Source organism: Brachyhypopomus gauderio, chromosome 12, assembly GCF_052324685.1.
Source record: "Brachyhypopomus gauderio isolate BG-103 chromosome 12, BGAUD_0.2, whole genome shotgun sequence".
NCBI classification, from domain to species: Eukaryota; Metazoa; Chordata; class Actinopteri; order Gymnotiformes; family Hypopomidae; genus Brachyhypopomus; species Brachyhypopomus gauderio.
In genome coordinates, this window is record NC_135222.1 from 1613172 (window position 1) to 1640575 (window position 27404).

Genomic DNA, 27404 nt, shown 5'->3' on the forward strand with positions numbered 1-27404 from the left:
AAGCGCTACACTGAGATTGTTCTAGTCTAACGTGAAGCAGTGGTTTGGCCACGTATATCTGAACTCAACAATGTAAACACTTGTTTGTTTGTTTTTTCCCCTCCTCAAAATTCCACAAGTTCTACTTTTGCTCTGAGAAAGCGAACTACACACCTTTACACAACTACACACCTTTACACAACTTCACAATCTACCTCTGCAGCTGCCACTGGGCCAGTTCTTCGCAAGATGCTTTTTCTTTTTTTTTTCCTCTCTCTCTCTCTCTCTCTCTCTCTCTATTATTTTTTCTCCTAAGCTGTCTGAGCAGGAGCTTCCTTTGGCAGTCTGATCGCAGACCCTGTCACCTGGGAGCGTTCTGGAGGACGCCTCCCTGCTCAGATGAGTCTCTCCGTGGGCGGCGGCTGTGAGATGTTCCACATCTCCACACGTGAGCCCTCCTTCTCCTGCCGGCTGGGGCTGTAGGTGCCACGCGTGGCCCTCCGACGCCGCACCAGCCCCAGTGCCAGGGCCGTGCCCGCTGCCAGTGGGGCTAATGCCAGGCCCACCCACAACGCCAATGCTGCCGTCCAGTTCGTCCTGGTCATCTAGAAGAGGACAGAGCGCAGACGCACTGAGAATGGGATTTTTGGTGGAAACCCCATTTTTGACACTATAATTTATAATAGACAAAAATGACATGCAAGAATAAGCTAAGAACTAGACAGATGCTCACAGCTGAGCGTCAGGAGATTAAATCCTGTTGGTTTCAGTGCTTTGTGATGGACTCTACTGCACAACAACTAACATTATACGGTGCACTGATTAATAATGTTCTGTATATCATGTTCTGTAACCTTTCAAATACTATGTACATGCATAATTAGTATTTAAAAAGTTATATAAATGTATCTGGTGGAAGACAAGATTGGTGGTTTTATCCATCATTCACATAATGATTGTTAAAACCTTAAAAATTAAACAACAACCCTAACCCTAAAAAATTTAAGCATTAAAATGGAGTGGTGGTTTTAAAAGAAATATCCAGATTTCCTTCCATATCTAAGCTTATGCAATGGTGAAGACCTGTCAGTGAGTTCATCTATTACTACACTTTATATATGGTCCACTGTATGAAACGGCTGTTGCTTTACGCGTTTCTCTAAACTATATGCAGGGATGATGAATGTCATGAAGGTGTAGTTCACGCATGCATCATATTCTCTCCTCCGTTCTCCTGGCCCAGCACACTTCTGCATGCTGATCGCCAGGAGCCATTTAGAACTGCAGGAACAAAATGGTTCCCAGAGGACAAGAAGAAGAAGCTCCAGGAAGCTTGCAGAACTGCTGCTCTTGACTACCCACAGGAAGCAACAGCGCCACCTAAGGTATCGCACGTCTTAAATTACTTAGTCACACTTTAAATTACCGCTGCAGACAACTATGCTTGTGGCTTATTGGTATTTGCATAGCCAAAATAACGAAAGTCTGTCCTTTCAAGCCGAACGAACCGTTCCCCTTTGCTTCCTTCTTGAGACGTTTACTTTGGTCTTTTATAAGTGACAGACATGGGCTCAAAGGCCCTCGAGACTTAATTTCGAAAGAGCAGAGCTTAGCTCATCACCTGTTCTGTGACCGTGGGTGTTGTGTTTGCGTGCGCGTGCGTGAGTGCGTGCGTGCGCGTGCGTGCGTGACTTCCTCCAGACGAACGACCCTGTCAGGGAGATAAGCTGCTCCCATATTTCCACCCCGCGTTCCCCGACCTGCAGCGACGCTGCCAGTGCTCTGCTGAGTTGCGTTTCACAGGAGAGCGTGTGGCGTCTTTCTGCTGGCCCAGCACTATTACGGCACTGTGAAGGCGCACACATCTAGCGTTCAGCTGCTGCCACAGACACACACATCCTCTGAGATTTATGCTTCAGCAGGCACAAAACTGGCCCTAAAAAACAGCGGTTTCTTCCCTGTCACACGATTTGTGACTCGCATGAAGAGGAACTCATCCCCCCCCCCACCCCCACCCCAACATTCATAATAAATTATCCTCTCCAGTTTGACTCTCTTACCTTCTATTTTTGATTAAGATTTTCCGGTTGTTTTAGATATTGTGATTTCAATGGCTCGGCTCCTAACCTCCTAACTTAAACTCAAAGCACTGTAACATAACTGAGATTACATGTTAAAAAGAGACTTAACAGACATGCTGCTTTTGATGGGGCAGTAGGTCAATAAGTAGAGTTTTGGGTAAATTTGCCCCTCATATGAAAGCTCTTGGGGTCACAGTGGATCTCAGAATTGTGGGTACTGTAAGGTGTCTTCCCAGTCTTGTATCTTGCCTGTCAGTGAGGATTAGCAAAGAGGCTATTTTTAAGTGTACCACTACTCATAGGTTGAAAAAACGATGAAGAAGAAATCTCTCAGAGCTGTTTCTCAGACTTAAGGTCTAGTTATCACACGCCTCTGTTTCACTCTGTCCTGAGTTCTTGGTAATAAAACACACGCATGGTCCAAATCTCAAATTCAGACTGAATGTGAATCCTGTGAATGACTGCGAGCAACATTTTGCATCTGTTGAATTCCAAAAACAAAACATCAATATTCTTAGTACTAGTCTGAACCCTGACGTCGTTCCTGTTTCAAATAATGTCAAGCTATTTCAAAAGTGAGCGGTACACCCATGGCAGTCGTAAAGCGCATGGTGCCGTGTGGCAACCCCCTGCTTTGACAGCACACTGCCGGGTGGCGAGCTCGACGTGCCCGCTTGAAGTGGGGCTGCCTCTCCCAATGGGGCAGCAGCACCCCGCGTGCTACATGAAGAGCTCCAGACACGATCACAGTCCTTGAGCGACAGAGAGCAGGACGGAGGCGGCAGAAACAGCAACTCCATTCTCGGAGGACAAACAATGTGAGGATGGACAGAATGTGGAGGAACATTTGATTTGAGGACAGAACCTGGTGAAGGAACCTGTTGAGGAGGCCATGAGTATTAACGTGTAAAATAACACAAATGAACAGTAAGAATGATACATTTAGATAATACCTCAGACCCCTTTATTCTGTCAAAAACATACGTAGCAAAATTATTGACACCCTGGAAGAATAATATTAATAAAACCAAAATAATCATGGAGAAATGTTTCCTGATTTTGCTTTCAGTGTACAGGAAGGATTGTTGTCTATGACCTAAACATGAGGGAACATGTGTAAAATCCCTGAATGGGTCATCAATCTATGACCCAAGAGCTCTCAGCTCAAATGAGAAAAAATACAGCTGCTGAGTGGCACTGACTGGGCAATGGCTACAAAAATAAGAACATGTAGGACTATAGTAACTACAAATGACCAGTAAGAACAAGTAGGACTATAGTAACTACAAATGACCAGTAAGAACACGTAGGACTATAGTAACTACAAATGACCAGTAAGAACACGTAGGACTATAGTAACTACAAATGACCAGTAAGAACACGTAGGACTATAGTAACTACAAATGACCAGTAAGAACACGTAGGACTATAGTAACTACAAATGACCAGTAAGAACATGTAGGGCTATAGTAACTACAAATGACCAGTAAGAACATGTAGGACTATAGTAACTACAAATGACCAGTAAGAACATGTAGGACTATAGTAACTACAAAAGACCTGTAAGAACACGTAGGACTATAGTAACTATAAATGACCAGTAAGAACACGTAGGGCTACAGTAACTACAAATGACCAGTAAGAACACGTAGGGCTATAGTAACTACAAATGACCAGTAAGAACACGTAGGACTATAGTAACTACAAATGACCAGTAAGAACACGTAGGACTATAGTAACTACAAAAGACCTGTAAGAACACGTAGGGCTATAGTAACTACAAATGACCAGAAAGAACACGTAGGGCTATAGTAACTACAAATGACCAGTAAGAACACGTAGGGCTATAGTAACTACAAATGACCAGTAAGAACACGTAGGGCTATAGTAACTACAAATGACCAGTAAGAACACGTAGGACTATAGTAACTACAAATGACCAGTAAGAACATGTAGGGCTATAGTAACTACAAATGACCAGTAAGAACATGTAGGACTATAGTAACTACAAATGACCAGTAAGAACATGTAGGACTATAGTAACTACAAAAGACCTGTAAGAACACGTAGGACTATAGTAACTATAAATGACCAGTAAGAACACGTAGGGCTACAGTAACTACAAATGACCAGTAAGAACACATAGGACTATAGTAACGACAAATGACCAGAAAGAACACGTAGGGCTATAGTAACTACAAATGACCAGTAAGAACACGTAGGGCTATAGTAACTACAAATGACCAGTAAGAACATGTAGGACTATAGTAACTACAAATGACCAGTAAGAACATGTAGGACTATAGTAACTACAAAAGACCTGTAAGAACACGTAGGACTATAGTAACTATAAATGACCAGTAAGAACACGTAGGGCTACAGTAACTACAAATGACCAGTAAGAACACGTAGGACTATAGTAACTACAAATGACCAGTAAGAACACGTAGGACTATAGTAACTACAAAAGACCTGTAAGAACACGTAGGACTATAGTAACTATAAATGACCAGTAAGAACACGTAGGGCTACAGTAACTACAAATGACCAGTAAGAACACGTAGGACTATAGTAACTACAAATGACCAGTAAGAACACGTAGGACTATAGTAACTACAAAAGACCTGTAAGAACACGTAGGGCTATAGTAACTACAAATGACCAGAAAGAACACGTAGGGCTATAGTAACTACAAATGACCAGTAAGAACACGTAGGACTATAGTAACTACAAATGACCAGTAAGAACACGTAGGACTATAGTAACTACAAATGACCAGTAAGAACACGTAGGACTATAGTAACTACAAATGACCAGTAAGAACATGTAGGGCTATAGTAACTACAAATGACCAGTAAGAACACGTAGGACTATAGTAACTACAAATGACCAGTAAGAACATGTAGGGCTATAGTAACTACAAATGACCAGTAAGAACATGTAGGACTATAGTAACTACAAATGACCAGTAAGAACATGTAGGACTATAGTAACTACAAAAGACCTGTAAGAACACTTAGGACTATAGTAACTATAAATGACCAGTAAGAACACGTAGGGCTACAGTAACTACAAATGACCAGTAAGAACACGTAGGGCTACAGTAACTACAAATGACCAGTAAGAACACGTAGGACTATAGTAACTACAAATGACCAGTAAGAACACGTAGGACTATAGTAACTACAAAAGACCTGTAAGAACACGTAGGGCTATAGTAACTACAAATGACCAGAAAGAACACGTAGGGCTATAGTAACTACAAATGACCAGTAAGAACACGTAGGACTATAGTAACTACAAATGACCAGTAAGAACACGTAGGACTATAGTAACTACAAATGACCAGTAAGAACACGTAGGACTATAGTAACTACAAATGACCAGTAAGAACACGTAGGACTATAGTAACTACAAATGACCAGTAAGAACACGTAGGACTATAGTAACTACAAATGACCAGTAAGAACATGTAGGGCTATAGTAACTACAAATGACCAGTAAGAACATGTAGGGCTATAGTAACTACAAATGACCAGTAAGAACACGTAGGGCTATAGTAACTACAAATGACCAGTAAGAACATGTAGGGCTATAGTAACTACAAATGACCAGTAAGAACACGTAGGGCTATAGTAACTACAAATGACCAGTAAGAACACGTAGGACTATAGTAACTACAAATGACCAGTAAGAACATGTAGGGCTATAGTAACTACAAATGACCAGTAAGAACATGTAGGACTATAGTAACTACAAATGACCAGTAAGAACATGTAGGACTATAGTAACTACAAAAGACCTGTAAGAACACGTAGGACTATAGTAACTATAAATGACCAGTAAGAACACGTAGGGCTACAGTAACTACAAATGACCAGTAAGAACACATAGGACTATAGTAACGACAAATGACCAGAAAGAACACGTAGGGCTATAGTAACTACAAATGACCAGTAAGAACATGTAGGACTATAGTAACTACAAATGACCAGTAAGAACATGTAGGACTATAGTAACTACAAATGACCAGTAAGAACATGTAGGACTATAGTAACTACAAAAGACCTGTAAGAACACGTAGGACTATAGTAACTATAAATGACCAGTAAGAACACGTAGGGCTACAGTAACTACAAATGACCAGTAAGAACACGTAGGACTATAGTAACTACAAATGACCAGTAAGAACACGTAGGACTATAGTAACTACAAAAGACCTGTAAGAACACGTAGGACTATAGTAACTATAAATGACCAGTAAGAACACGTAGGGCTACAGTAACTACAAATGACCAGTAAGAACACGTAGGACTATAGTAACTACAAATGACCAGTAAGAACACGTAGGACTATAGTAACTACAAAAGACCTGTAAGAACACGTAGGGCTATAGTAACTACAAATGACCAGAAAGAACACGTAGGGCTATAGTAACTACAAATGACCAGTAAGAACACGTAGGACTATAGTAACTACAAATGACCAGTAAGAACACGTAGGACTATAGTAACTACAAATGACCAGTAAGAACACGTAGGACTATAGTAACTACAAATGACCAGTAAGAACATGTAGGGCTATAGTAACTACAAATGACCAGTAAGAACATGTAGGACTATAGTAACTACAAATGACCAGTAAGAACATGTAGGACTATAGTAACTACAAAAGACCTGTAAGAACACGTAGGACTATAGTAACTATAAATGACCAGTAAGAACACGTAGGGCTACAGTAACTACAAATGACCAGTAAGAACACGTAGGACTATAGTAACTACAAATGACCAGTAAGAACACGTAGGACTATAGTAACTACAAAAGACCTGTAAGAACACGTAGGGCTATAGTAACTACAAATGACCAGAAAGAACACGTAGGGCTATAGTAACTACAAATGACCAGTAAGAACACGTAGGACTATAGTAACTACAAATGACCAGTAAGAACACATAGGACTATAGTAACTACAAATGACCAGTAAGAACACGTAGGACTATAGTAACTACAAATGACCAGTAAGAACATGTAGGGCTATAGTAACTACAAATGACCAGTAAGAACATGTAGGACTATAGTAACTACAAATGACCAGTAAGAACATGTAGGACTATAGTAACTACAAAAGACCTGTAAGAACACGTAGGACTATAGTAACTATAAATGACCAGTAAGAACACGTAGGGCTACAGTAACTACAAATGACCAGTAAGAACACGTAGGGCTATAGTAACTACAAATGACCAGTAAGAACACGTAGGACTATAGTAACTACAAAAGACCTGTAAGAACACGTAGGGCTATAGTAACTACAAATGACCAGAAAGAACACGTAGGGCTATAGTAACTACAAATGACCAGTAAGAACACGTAGGACTATAGTAACTACAAATGACCAGTAAGAACACGTAGGACTATAGTAACTACAAATGACCAGTAAGAACACGTAGGACTATAGTAACTACAAATGACCAGTAATAACATGTAGGGCTATAGTAACTACAAATGACCAGTAAGAACATGTAGGACTATAGTAACTACAAATGACCAGTAAGAACATGTAGGACTATAGTAACTACAAAAGACCTGTAAGAACACGTAGGACTATAGTAACTATAAATGACCAGTAAGAACACGTAGGGCTACAGTAACTACAAATGACCAGTAAGAACACGTAGGACTATAGTAACTACAAATGACCAGTAAGAACACGTAGGACTATAGTAACTACAAAAGACCTGTAAGAACACGTAGGGCTATAGTAACTACAAATGACCAGAAAGAACACGTAGGGCTATAGTAACTACAAATGACCAGTAAGAACACGTAGGACTATAGTAACTACAAATGACCAGTAAGAACACGTAGGACTATAGTAACTACAAATGACCAGTAAGAACACGTAGGACTATAGTAACTACAAATGACCAGTAAGAACATGTAGGGCTATAGTAACTACAAATGACCAGTAAGAACATGTAGGACTATAGTAACTACAAATGACCAGTAAGAACATGTAGGACTATAGTAACTACAAAAGACCTGTAAGAACACGTAGGACTATAGTAACTATAAATGACCAGTAAGAACACGTAGGGCTACAGTAACTACAAATGACCAGTAAGAACACGTAGGGCTATAGTAACTACAAATGACCAGTAAGAACACGTAGGACTATAGTAACTACAAATGACCAGTAAGAACACGTAGGACTATAGTAACTACAAATGACCAGTAAGAACACGTAGGGCTATAGTAACTACAAATGACCAGTAAGAACACGTAGGACTATAGTAACTACAAATGACCAGTAAGAACATGTAGGGCTATAGTAACTACAAATGACCAGTAAGAACATGTAGGACTATAGTAACTACAAATGACCAGTAAGAACATGTAGGACTATAGTAACTACAAAAGACCTGTAAGAACACGTAGGACTATAGTAATTATAAATGACCAGTAAGAACACGTAGGGCTACAGTAACTACAAATGACCAGTAAGAACACATATGACTATAGTAACGACAAATGACCAGAAAGAACACGTAGGGCTATAGTAACTACAAATGACCAGTAAGAACACGTAGGGCTATAGTAACTACAAATGACCAGTAAGAACACGTAGGGCTATAGTAACTACAAATGACCAGTAAGAACACGTAGGACTATAGTAACTACAAATGACCAGTAAGAACATGTAGGGCTATAGTAACTACAAATGACCAGTAAGAACATGTAGGACTATAGTAACTACAAATGACCAGTAAGAACATGTAGGACTATAGTAACTACAAAAGACCTGTAAGAACACGTAGGACTATAGTAACTATAAATGACCAGTAAGAACACGTAGGGCTACAGTAACTACAAATGACCAGTAAGAACACATAGGACTATAGTAACGACAAATGACCAGTAAGAACACGTAGGGCTATAGTAACTACAAAAGACCTGTAAGAACACGTAGGGCTATAGTAACTACAAATGACCAGTAAGAACACGTAGGTCTATAGTAACTACAAATGACCAGAAAGAACACGTAGGGCTATAGTAACTACAAATGACCAGTAAGAACACGTAGGACTATAGTAACTACAAAAGACCTGTAAGAACATGTAGGACTTTAGTAACTACAAATGACCAGAAAGAACACGTAGGGCTATAGTAACTACAATTTGTATTTGTAGTAAATGAAAATGAAAGGGACAAATCTGCATACTGTCTCCATGCACAAAGGGAAATAAGCTCAAAGATCAGTTTCACAACTGCTAAGTGTAGTTCCATCTTGGGATTTCACCATTTCAAAATCAACAGTGAGATAGAACTCTGCATTGTTAAGAAAATTTGAGTCACTGAATGAAACATTTTGTTCCAAAAATCTTTTTCACAAAAAAAAGCACAAGGTCTAAAATATCACTCATTGTATGTTTGTTTTTATGTTAATTGTAGCTCATTTTCTAGAAGGGTGCCAATGTTTCTAGAGTTGACTATATGTGTAATATAATGGTGCAGATATGGAACAGACATTAATGGGATATATTTTAATATGCTATGTCTATTTTACGATAAACTAAACTCTAACAAAACCTTAGCAAGTCAAGAACATAGACATAGAAGTAAATAGAAGCTAAGGGTAGGACACTATTACAAGTGCCTCCTTACTGGAGTAAATGTAACAATCATGTTTTATGCCATATTCCGTACACACTAGCTATTTAAATAGTTTTAATAGTAATTTTCTTATTGTTCTTAGCAGATAGCTAATTAAGCTGCATTGTAATGTCGTTTTATCATATTTGAAAAGGTTGATGTTTAGAAATGTGCTGTAATAATAGTTTTAAATGATATGAAGGCACAAAACTGTTGATTAAAAGGTGTGCTTGTTTTGTATAGGAACTTTGCAACAAATGCAATGTAGCTTGGTTATATGTATGGTTATCTATAGATAGATATCTACAGTTAGATGTAGTTGATACCACCACCACCTGAGCTGTGATCTGTGAGGTGAGCACATACGCTTTACTGCCTTTGATAGCACATCTGACTTATGAAGAAAAAACTTTCTCTTGCGGACTCTGACAATAAGATGCATTTTGTTTGTGCTACTTGTATAAATTCAAGCAAAACCAGCAAATATAGGCAGTGTTTGATAGTTTCAGTGTGGAGAGCCAGAGTTAGACTCTCGGTCATGATCACTGTCTGTCTCATACGCGCGCACACACATACGCACACGCAGCACACATGCGTGCGCATCTGCGTGACTGTTCTGTGAATCTACTGGTGCATCATCCTCCAGCTTCTGTAGGAGAGCGGCTGGTTGAGGATCCACCCCAGCAGATCAGGCAACAGTCGGTGCGGCTTACGTTGATCTGACAGGCGTCGCCCGCGTAGCCCAGCTCACACGCGCAGGGGAACCCTCCCTCCACACGAAGGCAGTAGACCTCATTCCAACACGGGCCAGTGTCCTCGCACCTGCACGTGGAAGAGAAAACGTCCTCTAGTCACCCTGCAAAACCGCCTTTGCCATGATGGCTTCCTCCCTTGGAACTCGGTTTATTAATTAACCACAGCAGCGATTTGTTATTCATGGGCCAAACGGTGTTAACGAATCGGCTCCCTCGATTAGAGTGCGCAAGAGAGAAAGAAGAGACTAAGTAAAAGGAGTGAATGTGTGAACAATGCCATGCTGACCGAGGTCCTGGGAAGCCAGGCAGGCAGTCACACGTGAAGCCCACGTCGGAGCAGTCACCCCCAATGAAGCATGTGTAGTTCTGCGTCTCATCCCCACAGATGGACACCGGGAGCTTGGAGCCTCTGGGGTGAGAAAGAAAGGAAAATAAATGAAAGTGAAGCAGACGAGCCCTGTTTACTTCCAGGAGACACCCCCCCTCCTCTACTGGGGACATAAGCAGATTAGCCAGCATGCAGGGAAATGAAATTAGCATCTCAATGGAGCCCCAACCGCTAAACAACAAGAGTGTTTTAAATAGCTATTGAGTCTTAAGATGAACATTGGCACAGTCGACATCAGTGCACTGGTGAGGGGAAGATATGGTAAATACAGAGGTGCAGATACAGTTGGGCTCGTGCCTGTGGTTCATATGGCCGTGCGTGTGCATGTCTGACCTCTACAGGACCACTGAGTTTGTGTGGTTGCTCCTTGTGCTGTGAAGAAGTGTTGTGGATTAGCAAAGGACACCAACAACTAGAGGGATAAAAGTGGCCGTGTTCTCGGCCCCTGTGAGTGGGGCAAAGCGAACAGGCAGCAGGTAGTGTGTTCAAAAGATGTCCCTCTTGCTCTGGAGGGGAGCAAAGATGGATGGGTGAGACACCTTCAAAGGGGTACAAGGATGAAATCTGGCAGCGCGATACGTTTACGAGATAAATGGTTGCAAGCGAGCCTCTGATGCTGCCCCACAGGCTAAGCAGTTTCACGGGGGGGAGGGAGGAGGCTTCTTCACCAGAGAGCCCTGTTACAACTGATGTCGCTGCATTTAAATGACTTTTATGGTGGCAGTCACATCACCACAAATCCACTCTCGCTCAGAAGTAACACCACAAAAAACCTTTTTGCATTTTCAGGGTGGCAGATCATTCCCTGAGGTGGTTAGGTCAAGAGATATGCTGTTGTGCTTTTTATATGAGAGTTTATGTCCCATTCAAATGGACAAAGCACAGAATATGGCTTTAGATTCTCCTTTTGAAAAGCCCACCTACGGCTTAGTGAGAATGTTGCTTTCATGAGTGTCTGATTTAAGTGAAGTCTGGTATGTCTCTCTTGCTTTGGCTGAGATCAATAAGTTCGTGATCAGTCCGGTTTTAAGATGTGTGATGCAGAACATCTTAATGAGGTCACACCAACTGGTCACACCAACTGGTCACATGTATGCAGGGGCGACCTAGACCCCCCCCCCCCCCCCCCACTCACGTGCAGTTAGGCCCAGTGAAGTTGTGCGTGCAGAGACGGGCACAGGGGTCCGTCTTGGCTTCGCAGTGGGACAGCACGATCCCGCCCAGCTCCACCTTACTCAGGCACACGGTCCCGCTTTGGCCCGCCCCTGGGCCCAGCCCCCCGAGCAGGATGTCCACGCCCTCACGGAGGAAATCCAGGTTGCCCGCCTCCGAGACGGACGTGACGGGCTCTTCTCCGTCGTCTTCCAGAAGCAGAGCCCACTGGGATGCGTTGGCTGCGGGGGCAACCATGCGCAGTTCCACGCTGTGCCACATGCCATCGGCTACGGGCCTGGCACTGCGCAGGAGCAGGGGGGAAGATGAGGAGGAGGAGGAGGAGGAAGATGGGCTAAGCAGCTCCAGCGCCAACAAGCCGTCGCGGACCGACACGGTCACGAAGCCCGAGCCGCTGTCTGCGCGCAGCACGGCTGCGTTGCGTTGCCGTGTGAGAATCCTGAAGGAGATGGTGGTGATGTTGCGTGAAATCAGCCCGTTGCCACGGAATGTCAGAGTGACGCCATTCTGAAACGTAACGCTGGAAATGCCTGCAACTAAAGAAAATATTTCAGGCAGGGTTTCAGGTTATGTAATGTTTTGACAGTTCCCTTATGGTGTAATTTATTGAAGTCTGTACTCTTTAGGAGGTCCTAATTAGAAGTAAATAATTCTCTTTAGTATAGTATATAAAGATTCTAAATATAAAGATATTGAGAATTGTTGCATGTTTTGCTAGCTTTATATTTTCCAAGAAAATGTATTGTAAAATTATGTAAACTGAATTTATAAATGATTCTCATCAAAGGTTTATCAAATTCTGGAAAATAGTGAAATTAATGAATAATGACCTAAATGCTCAGGTTGCAAACCAACATAACATTAAAATTAAAATAAAATATTAAAAAGCATTGGATGGCCAACTGAAATAAATCTCCATATTTTTTTTATCATTCTTATTGCACCTTAATCCCCTAATAATAAAACTAGGGGTACTCTCATAATAACGTTACCATGTTATGAATCATGGTACCATTTATGATTCCAAAGTTAGATTTGAAAAGCAAATCTCCTCATCTGTTGTCAAGACTAGATTTACCAACTGGGGACAATTTATATCGTCCAATCATTTCTTTGCATTCAGGATTTAGGATCTGGTTGTATTCATCCACTTCTAGAAAAAAGTGACAAAATGGTAAATTACTTGAAGCTTTTCTCAAGTGATCCCACACCACATCACCTCAAAATGTCCAGGATCTACCTGACCTTTCCATGGAAACTTGGAGTCATTAGATATGTCTATTGTGTTTGTCTTGTATACTGATATCACATATGCTCATTTACATCAGTTACATTTTGATTACCTACAGCATTTTGAGTTTAAATACATTATGAGAGATGTGATGCCATTGAAATATGTCCTGATTTAATCTAATTAAGACCTCAACATTGTACTGAGGGCCTACATTAAAATATAATTTATTAATATACTTCATTAATGTACTTTATTAATGTTCAACAGAAAGTGGCTTGCACTTGCTTTTTGCTTCTCCAACTGTAACCCTGAACAGCACAGTATCAACACAACTACCAATTAGACCAACTCTGGTAGATGGACCATCTAGAAAACCAAAAATGAATACACCCGTATCACCATTCTAGTAAAAACAATAGATAGTCTTTATATTTCATGCAAACTATTTAAAAAAAAAAGAATAAAACTGCCTCTCAGAGCAGCAGTCTGAGGCAACGGTTACACCAGCAGGTTGTACTCACGCTGGAAGCCATGGTGGACAGGCCTACGGTGTGCTGGGGGGGGGCACCTGTGAACCTCCTCACAGCGACGGCCGAAGGCTCCGCGGGTGCAAGCACATATGAAGCCCCCCCACGCGGAGACACACACCCCTCCGTGGTGACAGGGGCTGCCCTGAGGAGGAGAGATTGAAAAGAGGGCCAATTAAAAAGCTGCGCAGGTAGCTGGAATTGATCGCTCAGCAGTTTTGGTGAGAACGTTAGTTAGGACAAAGTCACAGGGCCACTTTCCCCGAACTAGATGAAGTCGAAGCCTTAAGACTTAAAAGAATCTCCAGTGCAATCCGGGACCAAAGCATTCATCAAATGACATCAAGGGAACAAGTAAACCAATATGCTAAATGAAATTAAACTGGTTAAACTGGTGTGTACATGCTCGCTGTTAACTACGAGATTAGAATATATGACATTGTAACTTACAGCACAGGAGTCATCTCCCGTGCAGCCTTCAGAGACGTTAACCAGGTGCTCGGCGCTGTACGGTGGCACAGGTGTGCTAAGCGGGAAGAACTGTAGCCTCTGCTCATTGAGGCGAAGGTCCTGTATGCAGCCTTTAAAATAGCCACCAAACCCAGCCGCTGTCCCCGCGTCGTCCACGCCCCCCACATAGACCTTGTCGCCAGCACGAACATGGACCGGTCCAACGTCAACGTGGCCAACCGTGAAACCGGACTGCCGCAGGGTGATCCCGCCCCGCCCAACAGCGACGCTAATGAAGTGGACCTCGCCGCCGCTCAGGCCGCATCCGCCCGCCGCGCCCCAGGCACCGTCCACCTGCGCCTTCAGGCACCCGCGCTCTAGCCACACCCACAGGTAGGGGCGGGTCCCGGAGGCGAGCGCGAGGAGCAGGCCCGACTCACCCTGGACACGCAGCAGCATAGAGAGGGTGACGACCACCCGGTCGGGCTCGTCGACGATGGTGAAGACGGCGTAGCTCCACGCGTCGTCCTGGCCAAAAGCGGCAGGGATATATTCTATAAGCAAAATGAAGACAGACATAAACAAAATAGCTCAGATACCTTTTCCCATGTGACATGTCTGAGTCTGACCCTCCACCTACGTTAAAAGGGACATGATCACGTGTGCAGCTGAAACACTGGTGGGGTATTCCTGCAGGCCACTGCCTCCTTACAGCTGGATTTTTGTGACCCTTGCAGTGCACATTTATGTGACTGCAAACTGCTTGTTAATTAGGCACCAAGAAGATTAAAATGTGTGCAGGAAAATATTCAAATGCAATATTCTAGGACCGAACCTGGGAAACTTTAGGATATAACGGAGTGTAGCAACGGCACTCCTAAAAGTTTATGCATTTACTGATCTGCTTTTCTGTCATAAAGTTCAAATCGTGCAAAAATAGTTCAGAACTTTTAAGGAAAGTTAGGAAACCATTGGGGAAAAAAACTGCAAATTTGCAAATCACCATCAGCACAATGCCCGTCATACGGCCGCTGGCACCTGCACCGGTAGCCCTGCCACAAGTGGAAACACTCCTGATTTTCACATGGAGCGTTTATGCAGCGCTGCATGACGTCCATGACCGAAGTGTCGTGCCAGTCCTCGGGCCCCAGCAGCTGCGAGTCAACAAACAGGTCCCTCATGCAGCCGACAAACGAGCCTGAAGCTCCTCCCTCCACCCGGCCTCCTATCACGGTGGTCCAGAAGGCCGAGGGCGGCGCCCCTTCCGCCCGAGCGTCCGCCCTGCACTGCTCCCCCCGACGGGGCCGGAGGATCCGGAGGAGCAACGTGTTGGCGCCCAGCACGACCTCCGAGGTGTGCCACTCGCCGTCGGCCACGTGCTGGGGTAACCTCGGGACCCGTTCGTGTCCCGCCCCCCTCTGCAAGGTGAGCTGCAGGTGGCCCCCCCGGAGCTCCAGGGTGAGCACGGTCCCGCCACCCACACGCTGGACCAGCACCGAGTCCTGGAGCGCGGTGAGGAAGCTGAGCGTGAGGTTTGAGAGGATGTCCGCGTCCAGGCGAGTCTCACGCGGGTTCACGTGGACCCCGGTGGATGCGAAGGAGAAGACGGTGGACGTCGGTCAGTGGGAGCCGGTGTGCCCCGCCGGACGGGAGCACCCATGCACGCCGCTATGGAACGAGAGTACGCACGCTGCCCCCTGCTGGCACTTGTGAGACTCGCGGCCCACCAGGAGCTCGGTGCAGTTCCACCCCGTCGGGCAGATGTAGCCGCCAGGAGTGTTCTCATACGAGGAGCCATTCTGACATGGAGATGAAGAGCAATCATCCACGTCCTCCTCACACAGTGCACCTGAATGGGCATGACCAGGATGAAGATCATACAGCTATCCCTGTTATGCTCTTCAAAACAATCAAGATTTCAACCTAACTATGACATTAATACTAATAACTACAACATTAATATCTAACTATCGATCCGCCATACAAGAACTACTCTGAACTGGCACATCTTCAATAAGAAATCAACTCCCTTGATTTCTGCATTTGTGGGAGAGAGTAGAAAGTTTTCTCTGACAGCTGATGCCAAGGAATTTGAGAATGTGTCAGTTGATCATTCCTCAAGCAGACCGCCATGCAAAACGGGCTTCATAACGCCCAGAGTTTAATGCTGCCAACTGGCGCAGTCTTATAATTATTAAATTATTAAGTTCACACTTTCAGTCTCGTGCCCCAAAATGAGCAAAACCCATTCCACTCAATTAATTGCAGTTTTAAAAAAATGCTCCATGATGAAATGGTCTGGAAACCTTTACGTAAGTACACACTCTTTACGTAACCTTTCTTTAAGGCGGAAAAAAGAAACCTTTGCAGTAACAGTCCTGGAAACGGCTATCACAAACCCAGCACAGGTCCACTTTATAAAACTGTCAAAACTGTTCCAGTCAGGATCCTACCTGCGCTTCACTTATTTATTTATTTCTGTTGCTTTTGGCAGATTTGCACACCGCTGCCACGGAGTACAGACTAGGAATTAGGTACCTCTGAACTGAAATCCCACCCCTCCTCATGGCACTGTATTCTGCAGTAGTCACCGACCCTTAATGTGGTTGTGGTTCTGTGTGCAGATGTTCCTTCTGCACATGGTCCGTTTACACAGGCCGACATGCACACTGCTTTCCTGCTAAATCCTGGTGTCTGGTTCTAATCCCTGCCACCGTAATGCCATTTTACTGCAGTCATATTGCAGGATTATGCAGATTAATGAAGAACTATATTCATGCAATCTGATTATGCAATTAGGATATGCACAAGTCTTTCAATGCAGAACTAACTAAAAGCAGTCTGAGTGTCCGAATATTTAAATGCAAATTGAGCATCTCACAAATGCAAGATCCAATTACAACATATACCTAAATCACTTCTTAGACTGTTGACCTGATGACCCAAAAGACATGAAAACAACAACCCGTTTTTTATCTTAGCAATTGGCCTGGTATTCCCAGAGTGTATCCTGTACATTCATAATCCATCGCAGTGCTGTGAGATGACTGCAAAGTATCTCATGAACCCAAACCAGTTCATACACCTTAGAATACATACAAAAGTATAAGTAGTTATGCTTGTATGTCCACGTTTATGCAACGTTTTATCTGTTACCGTCCCTCGCTGCACTGTATCGTGCACCCAGACGCTGGCAGACTGCATGTTGGTCTGCGATTGCCCCCACCATGTCACTTCCTGACCTGTGAGTCCTGGTGGACATCGGCAGACGTAGCCAGCCGCACGGCTGGGGTCGTGGGGGTCAGGTGGCAGGCTCTCGCTGCCATAGCGGGGCTCCCAGCGCTCCACGCAGACGCCTCCATTTCGACACAGCCCGCGGCTACACTCGTTTACCTCCAGCTCGCAGTGGGGGCCCTCGAACCCTGCCGTCCAGGACCGGAAACATCATCCAGCGCGTCAGATGAGACCATCATGCACGTGAGCAATGTAAGTCACATGACCATGTGACAAGCAGAAATGAGCAGAACAGGGAAATGAACGGATAGTAGCAGCCAAAGACCATCATAGTTTTTAGAATGAACCTGGACGTTGGGTCCTGAGACAAGTGATGTTTGGGTCTAGGTAATCCAAGCTATTGATGACTGTATCTTTTCATTTTGTTTTCTACAGATATCCACCACAGTCCCTGCAGGATTAGTGATGAACAGTGTAGATACTGTTTCTTGCTTCTGTGCATATTCTGTTCCCCCCTCCCCCCACATGCTCATAAAATATGGGTTATTTTTGTTGGTTTTTTTTTTTTTTTTGGTTAAGAGACTTTTTTCTAGGACTCAGGGCTTGTCGTTGCACGCTCGGCTGCAGTGTTAGTGCTGACTTAGTGCTGACGTTGTAAAATGCAGGTTAAAAGTAATAAAATACAGATCTCTAAATCTAATGTATTAAAGCAGATATTTAATAATATAAGCCTCATAAATATACTTTTTTTTTTTTATACAGATGCTTTCAACAGTTTCATTGGTGTGCTATTGCAATGGTTACCTGGCCAACATTTGCAAGTGTAGTTCCCCCCTTCATCCTGACAGAGGGCGCCATTGAGGCAGGGTTGGGACCAGCACGGTGAAAGAGGAACCTCGCAATGCGAGCCTGAAAAGCCGCTCTGGGAGCAATCACAACTGTAGCTGCAAGAGGTTTCAAACATCTCAAATACACAATTTCTGTAGAAATATAAACAAATACCTAATTGTAAAACTATTTTTGAAAACAATGAAACTGCATCTTACGTATTGACTCCATCGACGCACAAAGCTCCATTCTGACATCTGTGGCCTATGCAATCATCTACATTAATGGCACAATGGTCCCCTTGGAAACCAGCTGGACAGGTGCAAGAGAAGCCATTGACGTGGTCATGGCAACTGCCACCATTAAGACAGGGCTGGGACTGACACTCATCAATCTGGATCTCACAGCTGACACCTGCAATAACAGAGAAGATGCCAGTTAACACACACTTGCCCTTGGTACTCCTAACAAGCTACAGAAAAGTATTTTGCAAAATTATCCTAATTTCTCAATTATTTTTCTGTATTAATTTCAGCTGTTGTAAAGAATGTTATCTAAGTCTCTGCTCTTCATAACGAAATGTTTTATGGGTTAAATCCTTAATATCTCTTTCATTAAAGGAATCCATAAATTCCTAAACCGGACTGCTTGTCATCCTTTAACAGGTCTTAATGTAATTAATGTAATGTACTCTTAATGTTAAATATATTTATCTTGTTCTATTAAGCCCTTTAAATTCCTTTAAAGCCCTGCATACCATAATTTTTTGTATGCAAAATGCTTTGAATTACTTCTATTGGTAAGACTGGAGCACTGCGTCGTTAAAGTATGTAATACTAAGATTGTACCACTAGATGGTGACAGGTAGAAATATTTGAAATTAAGAACTTCCATTGAGACTAAATACCCGATATATATCAACATGATGCATTCCCCCAACTAATATGCACATATTGCTTACTCATATGCACATATGCAAATATGTCTTTAAAAAAAATTCCAAACAAATTGTCTTACTGATTTAATTTCTGCCCACATAAACATACGTTACATTTCTGAGCACTTCCACTCTGTTGAAGCAATGCACGTGTCCGTGTGTGACTGACCCGTGTGCCCTGGGCTGCACAGGCAGGCGTAGTGCCCGACCTGGTCCACGCACGTGGCTCCGTTCCTGCAGGGCTGCGAGACGCACTCGTTCACCTCTATCTCGCAGCGCTCGCCCTGGAAGCCAGGCACACAGAAGCACGCGGGCCCCGCGGCCTCACCCCTGCAGATGGCGTGGTTGCGGCAGGGGTTGGGCGTGCACCGGTCGACCCGCCGTTGGCACTGGGCGCCGGCGTAGCCCGGCTGGCACAGGCAGACGTACCTGGGGCCCCCGCGTGCCACGGTCAGGCAGCGGACGCTCCCGCCGCACCGGCTGCGTGCGCAGAGCTGAGCGGTGGCGGGGCAGGTGTGCCCGCGCGAACCTGCCCCACAACGGCATGCTAATTCCCCGGGCCGGGCGCCAGTGTGCTGGCACGTGGCGCCGGCCTGGCAGATGGGGGGTTGGCAGAGGGCGTTGGAAGACGTGCACGGCGTGCCGGACGGCGCTGAAGATTGACATTGGCAGAGGAAGGCGGAGGGGTCGTCCTGGCATTCGCCGCCATGCTGACAGGGTTTAGACTGACAGGGAGAGGAGACCTTCAGCAGCACCACACCTGCCAACAGAGGAGGACCAGCAGCAATTAAGCACTGAGGCAAAAACACTTCCACACAGCAGAGTGAACACAGGGGGGAAATATGCATGAGTATATGTATATGAGTGTATTTATATGCATGGGTATATGTATATGAGAGTATTTATATGGCATGGGTATATGTATATGAGTGTATTTATATGGCATGGGTATATGTATATGAGAGTATTTATATGGCATGGGTATATGTATATGAGTGTATTTATATGCATGGGTATATGTATATGAGTGTATTTATATGGCATGGGTATATGTATATGAGAGTATTTATATGGCATGGGTATATGTATATGAGTGTATTTATATGGCATGGGTATATGTATATGAGTGTATTTATATGGCATGGGTATATGTATATGAGTGTATTTATATGGCATGGGTATATGTATATGAGTGTATTTATATGGCATGGGTATATGTATATGAGTGTATTTATATGGCATGGGTATATGTATATGAGTGTATTTATATGGCATGGGTATATGTATATGAGTGTATTTATATGCATGGGTATATGTATATGAGTGTATTTATATGGCATGGGTATGTGTATATGAGTGTATTTATATGCATGGGTATGTGTATATGAGTGTATTTATATGCATGGGTATGTGTATATGAGTGTATTTATATGCATGAGTATATGTATATGAGTGTATTTATATGCATGGGTATATGTATATGAGTGTATTTATATGCATGAGTATATGTATATGAGTGTATTTATATGCATGGGTATATGTATATGAGTGTATTTATATGCATGGGTATATGTATATGAGTGTATTTATATGCATGGGTATATGTATATGAGTGTATTTATATGGCATGGGTATGTGTATATGAGTGTATTTATATGCATGGGTATGTGTATATGAGTGTATTTATATGCATGGGTATGTGTATATGAGTGTATTTATATGCATGGGTATGTGTATATGAGTGTATTTATATGCATGGGTATATGTATATGAGTGTATTTATATGGCATGGGTATATGTATTTATATGCATGGGTATATGTATATGAGTGTATTTATATGGCATGGGTATATGTATATGAGTGTATTTATATGCATGGGTATATGTATATGAGTGTATTTATATGGCATGGGTATATGTATTTATATGCATGGGTATATGTATATGAGTGTATTTATATGGCATGGGTATATGTATATGAGTGTATTTATATGCATGGGTATATGTATATGAGTGTATTTATATGGCATGGGTATATGTATATGAGTGTATTTATATGGCATGGGTATGTGTATATGAGTGTATTTATATGCATGGGTATGTGTATATGAGTGTATTTATATGCATGGGTATGTGTATATGAGTGTATTTATATGCATGGGTATATGTATATGAGTGTATTTATATGGCATGGGTATATGTATTTATATGCATGGGTATATGTATATGAGTGTATTTATATGGCATGGGTATATGTATATGAGTGTATTTATATGCATGGGTATATGTATATGAGTGTATTTATATGGCATGGGTATATGTATATGAGTGTATTTATATGGCATGGGTATATGTATATGAGTGTATTTATATGCATGGGTATATGTATATGAGTGTATTTATATGCATGGGTATATGTATATGAGTGTATTTATATGGCATGGGTGTATGTATATGAGTGTATTTATATGGCATGGGTATATGTATATGAGTGTATTTATATGGCATGGGTATATGTATATGAGTGTATTTATATGCATGGGTATATGTATATGAGTGTATTTATATGCATGGGTATATGTATATGAGTGTATTTATATGGCATGGGTATATGTATATGAGTGTATTTATATGGCATGGGTATATGTATATGAGTGTATTTATATGGCATGGGTATATGTATATGAGTGTATTTATATGGCATGGGTATATGTATATGAGTGTATTTATATGGCATGGGTATATGTATATGAGTGTATTTATATGGCATGGGTATATGTATATGAGTGTATTTATATGGCATGGGTATATGTATATGAGTGTATTTATATGGCATGGGTATATGTATATGAGTGTATTTATATGCATGGGTATATGTATATGAGTGTATTTATATGGCATGGGTATGTGTATATGAGTGTATTTATATGCATGGGTATGTGTATATGAGTGTATTTATATGCATGGGTATGTGTATATGAGTGTATTTATATGCATGGGTATGTGTATATGAGTGTATTTATATGCATGGGTATATGTATATGAGTGTATTTATATGGCATGGGTATATGTATTTATATGCATGGGTATATGTATATGAGTGTATTTATATGGCATGGGTATATGTATATGAGTGTATTTATATGCATGGGTATATGTATATGAGTGTATTTATATGGCATGGGTATATGTATATGAGTGTATTTATATGGCATGGGTATATGTATATGAGTGTATTTATATGCATGGGTATATGTATATGAGTGTATTTATATGCATGGGTATATGTATATGAGTGTATTTATATGGCATGGGTGTATGTATATGAGTGTATTTATATGGCATGGGTATATGTATATGAGTGTATTTATATGGCATGGGTATATGTATATGAGTGTATTTATATGGCATGGGTATATGTATATGAGTGTATTTATATGCATGGGTATATGTATATGAGTGTATTTATATGGCATGGGTATATGTATATGAGTGTATTTATATGGCATGGGTATATGTATATGAGTGTATTTATATGCATGGGTATATGTATATGAGTGTATTTATATGGCATGGGTATATGTATTTATATGCATGGGTATATGTATTTATATGCATGGGTATATGTATATGAGTGTATTTATATGGCATGGGTATATGTATATGAGTGTATTTATATGGCATGGGTATATGTATATGAGTGTATTTATATGGCATGGGTATGTGTATATGAGTGTATTTATATGCATGGGTATGTGTATATGAGTGTATTTATATGCATGGGTATGTGTATATGAGTGTATTTATATGCATGGGTATATGTATATGAGTGTATTTATATGGCATGGGTATATGTATTTATATGCATGGGTATATGTATATGAGTGTATTTATATGGCATGGGTATATGTATATGAGTGTATTTATATGCATGGGTATATGTATATGAGTGTATTTATATGGCATGGGTATATGTATTTATATGCATGGGTATATGTATATGAGTGTATTTATATGGCATGGGTATATGTATATGAGTGTATTTATATGCATGGGTATATGTATATGAGTGTATTTATATGGCATGGGTATATGTATATGAGTGTATTTATATGGCATGGGTATGTGTATATGAGTGTATTTATATGCATGGGTATGTGTATATGAGTGTATTTATATGCATGGGTATGTGTATATGAGTGTATTTATATGCATGGGTATATGTATATGAGTGTATTTATATGGCATGGGTATATGTATTTATATGCATGGGTATATGTATATGAGTGTATTTATATGGCATGGGTATATGTATATGAGTGTATTTATATGCATGGGTATATGTATATGAGTGTATTTATATGGCATGGGTATATGTATATGAGTGTATTTATATGGCATGGGTATATGTATATGAGTGTATTTATATGCATGGGTATATGTATATGAGTGTATTTATATGCATGGGTATATGTATATGAGTGTATTTATATGGCATGGGTGTATGTATATGAGTGTATTTATATGGCATGGGTATATGTATATGAGTGTATTTATATGGCATGGGTATATGTATATGAGTGTATTTATATGGCATGGGTATATGTATATGAGTGTATTTATATGCATGGGTATATGTATATGAGTGTATTTATATGGCATGGGTATATGTATATGAGTGTATTTATATGGCATGGGTATATGTATATGAGTGTATTTATATGGCATGGGTATATGTATATGAGTGTATTTATATGCATGGGTATATGTATATGAGTGTATTTATATGGCATGGGTATATGTATATGAGTGTATTTATATGCATGGGTATATGTATATGAGTGTATTTATATGTATGAGCTGCCATTAGCATGGTGGGCGGAGCCAGTGTGAGACCTCATCAGGTCTTTCACTACTGTCAGTTGGGCAAGTCATGCAGTCATCTGAGACACTTACGGGCACTTCAATCAACAACAGTTCCATCTGCAGCACGGCTAAGAGCCAGCAGCATGTGTCTGAGGTCCCTGTTTGAGAGGTTGTTGACATTCCCTGCTTGGTGACATGAAAGCCTAGAAACCGTCTCTTTATGTGACCTCAACAAACGTTTCTTCTAGCTGGTCAGTTACCTGGTTTTAGCAAACAAATTAGAGTCTTTGGGAGCTGCTGTGACTATGAAACGTTTATTTTCCATAAGGCTACTCCAAGATGTGTTTGCACTACAGTCCACAAAAAAAAAAAAACGTTCTCCTGAAAGTAACACTATGTAACACTAAGTAACACTAAGTAACACTATGTAACACTATGTAACACTATGTAACACTAAGTAACACTATGTAACACTATGTAACACTATGCCCTCAGTGCTGTTCTGCAGAATTTAATTTATAGCTGTACACAAGTAATCTTATTGTCACATTGGTAATGTCTCCCTGTTTCTGCTTTATTTTTACATTCAACATACCCCCCCCCCCCCCCCCAACATCACCACTGTTCTTTCTGAAAGCCCTCAACCTACCTCTGTTTTGCCTCTGTGTGTCTGAAACATATAGGAGTTTGTTGGCATTCCCTATTTAGACTGCTGATTCCTGGCACACTAAAGTCCTGGCACTAGAACATTTAAGAGTTAAATAAGAGTTGTTTGAACTTGCACTAAACAGTTTCATTGTGACAGTCTGAAAGATGGAGCATTCACTCACTTTCCACCTCTACGCACGTACACACCGTCATTATTACCAGACCACAACAGAACACAGCAAGCTGCAAGATCCAACACTGACAATTGTGCATTGAGCCCAAAGCCCATTTCTTTTACATGATGCTAGAGAAATAATTTATACCAAGAACGTAATAGTGTCACCAAGCATCTAAAATGTGTGTCACTCCCCTGTGTATTATCTAAACAGATAGACCCCATTAGTCTCTATCCTGTTCAGGGGCTCATTGTTCAGAATGGCAGTAGCCACCGTGCTCTGTTATCAGAGCGAGAAACGCCTCTCGCTCTCTGAAAAGCTCCTTTCTCTTCCCGCAAGCGCAATAAGGACATTTGCAAACTTTAGGGGCCCAGACGAAGCATCAGATCATGCCACCATGGCAACAAATTCCACGCTCATGTCTCTCCATTTGCTGGGTTGCTATGGTGATGGATCGCAGACATAAGTCAGTCATTTTGGAGGCGATTACCATTCTATTCACACCATTCAGACAGTACTGTCTCCCTTCCTCAGGTGGAGCGCTGAGCCTTGGCAAACACCACTGGTACTAATGGGGTTTTTGTGGGCGAAGGCCATGCTATCAGTACATGAATGACATACATTCACAGACCATGTCTTTAAGGCCAGCGATGCGGTCACCTGAGGAGCAGAATTGCCTCTTTATGCATTGTGGTCGGTTAAGAGAACCCATATAAAGATTATGCGCATGCATAATAGTTTTGCAATATACTACTGAAGTGGATATATCTTTTGGAGAGCCCTCATATCATTAACATGCACAACAGCATATTTAAAAAACCATTTGGCCAAAATCACACCGCTTCAATCATCTGCCATAATTTTATCCAGGCATGATCACAAATGTTTTTTTTTTATGTAACAGAAAATGGACTGAATGTCACTAAGGTAACACAGAGAGTGGAGTATGGAGTATTTATAACCTGTTATCTGGCTAATTATGATGAAGTCTGTTGAGTGAGCAAATCAAAGCATTAAATGGCATCAAAAACACACACATCATTACCAACCAATAATAAAAAAGCAAATCTTAAAATAAATAATAATAATAATAATAAAACTCCAAATATCTCCACTAAGATGTCTTTGGGAACTGTTTTTAGACATGTAGTGCCATTTCTGAGGTATAGTTAGACCTGAAGTTAAAAATGGTTTAAAAAGAATAGAATATAATATAAGAAGAATATAGCATGTTTGGTCAACTTTGAATGTGTACATATGTTGAATTTCTGTTCAGCTTATATAGACCAGTTCACAGCACAACCCCTGAATATTTGGTAAAAAAAAAAAAAAAAAAAAAGGATGCTGAACCCAAAATTTGAATTTCTCTAGCCACATTAACACATTCATAGACTTTCAATCTATAAAGGATTCTACATTTGTAAGATTGTATAGGGCATTAAAAATACATTCCCACATTCATTTAAGTACACAAGGCAGAACTATGAATTACCCATCTAGGCTTAAAAGCCTAAACAAGTGTTGGTTTTGATGTCAACTACGTCTCATAGAAATGAGAGATCTCTGAATCTTTGAAGTCTGGCCTTTTATGTTTTTAAGTGCCTTTTTTACCTCTTCTCGCTATGCTCACTCTGATGCTTTCTCCCTCTCTCTCTCCCTCTCTCTCCCTCTTTCATCTCTTGTCACTGATGCCAAAATTAAGGCTAGAAACTGATCCCAAAATGAATCACATAAACAAATGACAGTCTGGGTGTTCTGCAACACTTATTCATATAAAATGACTGAGCTGCTCTGGTTAAAAAGAAGAACTTCTGAACTTAATAAAACCTAATAAGATAAAATAATAATAAATATATATAATATTATTAATAAAATAATAAAGGCCCTGTGTATTAACACATCTACTGCTATGATGACCTCCAACACCACAGTAACCACAGCAACAATAGGCAGAGACACAGACAGGCAGACAGGCAGATAGCTAGACAGATAGTGTTCCCAGAGCAGAAATCCAACAATAATATTAGTAATAATAATTAAAAAGTAATAGTAATAATAATGGTGTTATATATCATATTATTATACATCATCATCTTCATTTACATCATAGCATCATCAGGTGGACCACCCGTCACATCAAGTGTAAATAGCTTGCAAAAATGTACTTACTCTGTGTCCACAGCACAAGAAGCGTGATGCAAACGAATATATGAACTCTCCTTGGTCGCAAAAGAAGAGTACTCATGTTGAGGAGTCATCGTGAGTGTAGCTTTGTTGACATGGCCAGGGTCGTGTTCCTTCTAGCAGCGGACCGTAGCCATTGGCGTGCATCTGTGAGCAGGCACTTCAGAAGATCCCCGCGCGGTCTTATTCACACACGCACCAATTGAAAGCGTTTGCGCAACTATTCAAGTTCTCCATTGCATAAAAGGATGTCATGATTGGTGTGTGAAAAAGGAGGGGCGGGACAGGT

The 27404-nt window shown here is 41.4% G+C and overlaps 1 protein-coding gene across 1 annotated transcript; it reads right to left on the bottom strand.

The window, feature by feature from the left end:
- Positions 1–260: 260 nt before the first annotated feature.
- crb1 (crumbs cell polarity complex component 1) lies at positions 261–27404 on the bottom strand. Its single transcript, XM_077024313.1, is given in 12 exon segments — positions 261–584; positions 10429–10537; positions 10757–10879; positions 11994–12567; positions 13787–13937; positions 14243–14796; positions 15246–16091; positions 17485–17664; positions 18281–18420; positions 18523–18718; positions 19411–20001; positions 27101–27404. Coding segments are annotated over 12 exon segments (3750 nt in total). The 5' UTR covers positions 27177–27404; the 3' UTR covers positions 261–374.